General features: G+C 32.7%; 1 protein-coding gene across 1 annotated transcript; it reads left to right on the forward strand.

Moving 5' to 3' along the window:
* Positions 1 to 785: 785 nt before the first annotated feature.
* LOC122195409 (uncharacterized) lies at positions 786 to 1,253 on the forward strand. The gene has a single exon (XM_042897292.1). It carries the CDS (start codon positions 786 to 788, stop codon positions 1,251 to 1,253), a length of 468 nt encoding a protein of 155 aa, XP_042753226.1.
* The last annotated feature ends 2,316 nt before the right edge of the window (positions 1,254 to 3,569 follow it).

Genomic DNA, 3,569 nt, shown 5'->3' on the forward strand with positions numbered 1-3,569 from the left:
TAATTTCGTTCACCCCTTATTCCTTTAGCATTCCTTAGCCCAATAACTCAATTATCCAATAATTGCAGTCCAGTCCCCTAAATTTAATTAATCTCTTTTAGCCACAAAATTAATTCATAATTAATTATTGACTAATATTAATTAAACAATATGATTTCTCCTTTAATATATTATTCTCATAATATATTAATAAATCATATTTAAACCTCTCTCTCCTTAATTCATCCTACATATTGCTATGGTGAAGGCAACCCAAAAGGACCATGCTCATAATCGGGTCAAGTAGATACCAAAATAGTTATGGACTTAGACACTAATCCAACACTTATACGAGGACTAAATCTTCTAAAATTCGAAAAGGAACACTTATGTGCTACATGTGAGCTCGGAACACTAAGAAGAAATAATCACTCAATCATCATAAATACCAAAATCATTAAGCCACTAGAGTTATTGCATATTGATCTTGGTGGCTCATCAGCCATTGAAAGTATTAGTTGTAACAAATATATTTTTTTTATTGTTGACAATTCTAGGTGTTCTTTCTTAAACATAAATTCGACAAAACTTAGAAGTTGATATATTTCATCAAGCAGGTTGAGCTAGTATTACAAGAGCATGTTTGGAAAATTTGTAGTGATAACGGTTCAGAATTTAAAAATAATGCATTTGAAGATTTCTTGACCAGCAAAGGGATAGCTCACAACTTCTCTTCACCTTACACTCCATAGAAAAAAGGGTTTGTTGAAAGATGAAATTGCTCTATATGTGAAGCTGCAAGGATAATGCTTTCATTTGTGAATCTTACTTTATATTTCTGGGCTAATGTTGTTGCAACTGCTTGTTTTACTCAGAACCGCTCTTACATCAACAAACGATTTCTGATTGCTCCATATGTAATTATTAACAATCAAAAACCTAATGTAAAATTATTTCATGTGTTTGGATCCAAGTACTTTCTATTCAATTCCAAAGGAAATCGGAACAAATTTGATGAAAAAACCAATGAAGGAATCTTTCTGGGATATTCGCTAACTTTAAAGGCATATCGTGTTCTGAACAAAAGATCGAAGAAAATTGAAGAAAGCTACTATGTTACCTTTGATGACAAATACATGAAGAAATACCAAAAAGAAGATTGTCAATCTGAGGAAATTTTTCCATCAGCAAATTCAACGACGATTCCTCTTATGAATTTATATGAGGAAGTTCTAAATTTTTTTGATGAAACCGAAAAGGCTATTTCCTCATAATCGAAGGCAAAGGATTATCAAGAGGATGAATTGATCAAGATTGTTAATGATGTTGTTAAGGATATATAGAATCATCCTAAGGAACCAATTCCGAATGTACCTTAGCAAGAAACTTTTAATGCTCCAATCTAGGAGGAGAGTTCCTCTCCAATCTTCAATACCGATGTTCTACTTCAGGGGGGAGAATTCAACTCCGAATTTCGGGTCACATGAAAGTTTAAATAATGACTCGGATGCACAATCGGAATTTGAAGAAGTGTTTGCTGAAATTGATCCGACCTATGATCTGAACTATCCTCCAATGGAAAAATAGACCAAAGATCAGCCACTATCTCAAGTTATCGAAGATTCTTCCTCAGGAGTTCTTACTCGTGCTCAACAAAAAACAAAACAAACTACAATATTTTCTAAATTGGAATTTTGCATGTTTAACTCTTTTATTTCCAAAATTGAGCCTAAGACTATCAAAATTGCTCTTGATTATGCAGATTGGGTTCAAGTTATGCAGAAAGAACTCAATGAATTTGAGCGAAATAAAGTTTGGAGTTTGGTCCCCACTCCAAAGGATGCATTTGTGGTTGAAATGAAATGGGTGTTCCTGAATAAGATGGATAAAGAAGGAAACATCATTCACAACAAGCCACGTTTCATTGTTAAAGGTTACAGTTGATGCTCTGAATGGTTCTGAGCTACGAAATGTTTCAGAATTCACTGTTCATATTCCGACTTGTTCCGAGCTTTGGAATGCTTTGGATGTTACTGTTCATCCTTTTTTTAATCTTGTATATCCTTTATAAGTTAAGTCTCTTCCGACTAGTTCCGAGCTTTAGAATGGTTCGAAAGTTACTGTTCATTTGCGTTTTTGAATTATTTTGTCTTTGCTATTTATTTTTTATTTATTTATTACTTCTTTCTATTTTTTCAAAACATCAAAAATCTCAAAAATAATTTCATTTCTTTATTTCTATTTTCATTTTCTTTAGAAAATTCACAAATTCAAAAGTAATTTATTTGTTTATGTATTTTCCTTTTAAAATTAAAAACACCAAAAATATTTTATCTTCAAGGAATTAGTGGTTAACTCTTAGTCTAATTCACATTCAGAACGAAAGGACAGACATATTTACAGAACTTTGTACTAGCTAAGCATCCTTAGAAGCATGTTGCAGCATGTTGTTCCAAGCATCTCAGACTATGTTCTAAGCCTTAATGAAACCTTCATTCTGATCGTTTCTTCCCAATCAGGCTATCAAATCACACAAGTCATTGAGCTAACTGACTCTTCTCAACTTGAGTTAAGAGTTTACTGGCTGGTCATACATATACATATATATATATATATATATATATATATATATATATATATATATATATATATATATAGCACAGGTACAATATCTTCTTCGGAACCAATCTATATATTCTCCATCAATTTTGTATTCATAAACGTAACCCTTGATATTCTTAGAAATTGCCACTAAGGTTTATGGTTGCACAACATCTGTGTTTATGATCTTGAAATCTTTGTCACAATGATTCTAAGTGAATCCCAATATCCGACTCCCATTTTTGAATTGATGGTGAACATCTTTTTATTTTCGGAAATTTAACCAATGCATTGAAGGATAAAACCTTTTTGATTTGTACCTTTACAGTTTGAAATCTCAATTTTTCTTTTTGAGTGATCTTAATGAAATGTTTTCGTCCTAAGACATTTCTTCCCAACAAGATCCATTTTTTTTTGAGATTTCCATTGTATCCAGTCACTTTAAAGAAAATCCAAAGCTTACTTGTTCTAATGGCTAAACCATTCGAATAAGTACTTCTTTCAGATCTTCAGACTTATGTTAAGTTTCGCAATCTAGATGAAGCTTAAGTCACCCACACTACTAGAAAAACAGCCTTTTACGACACACAATGCATGTCGTAAAACGCTCAGACGACGCGCAAATGCGTGTCTAGGAAGGCCCTGGCATAACGAGAGACGACACGCTTTTGCGCATTGATTATTTACGACACACATTTATGACACGCTTTACGACGCACAGTTATGACATACAACGCGTATCAAGGAAGGTCCTGTCATAACGACAGACGACACGCTCTTGCGTGTTGTAACCTTACGACGCGCGTGTTTATGACACACATTGCGTATCAATGAAGCCCCTGTCATAAAGGAAAATGACATGCATTTTGCGTGTCATAATTTTAAATGTTTTTAAAATTATATAATTTTGATAGACATACTAATGTTCAAATTAAATAACACATTAAGAGTCTCATATTACAAAATAAAATACCATAAACAATAAAGAT

The sequence above is a fragment of the Lactuca sativa genome, chromosome 1 (genome assembly GCF_002870075.4).
Source record: "Lactuca sativa cultivar Salinas chromosome 1, Lsat_Salinas_v11, whole genome shotgun sequence".
Lineage (NCBI taxonomy): Eukaryota > Viridiplantae > Streptophyta > Magnoliopsida > Asterales > Asteraceae > Lactuca > Lactuca sativa.

What these genes read in the sequence shown, in the direction of transcription:
- LOC122195409 (XM_042897292.1), top strand. Translation starts at nt 786, where the DNA reads ATGCTTTCATTTGTGAATCTTACTTTATATTTCTGGGCTAATGTTGTT.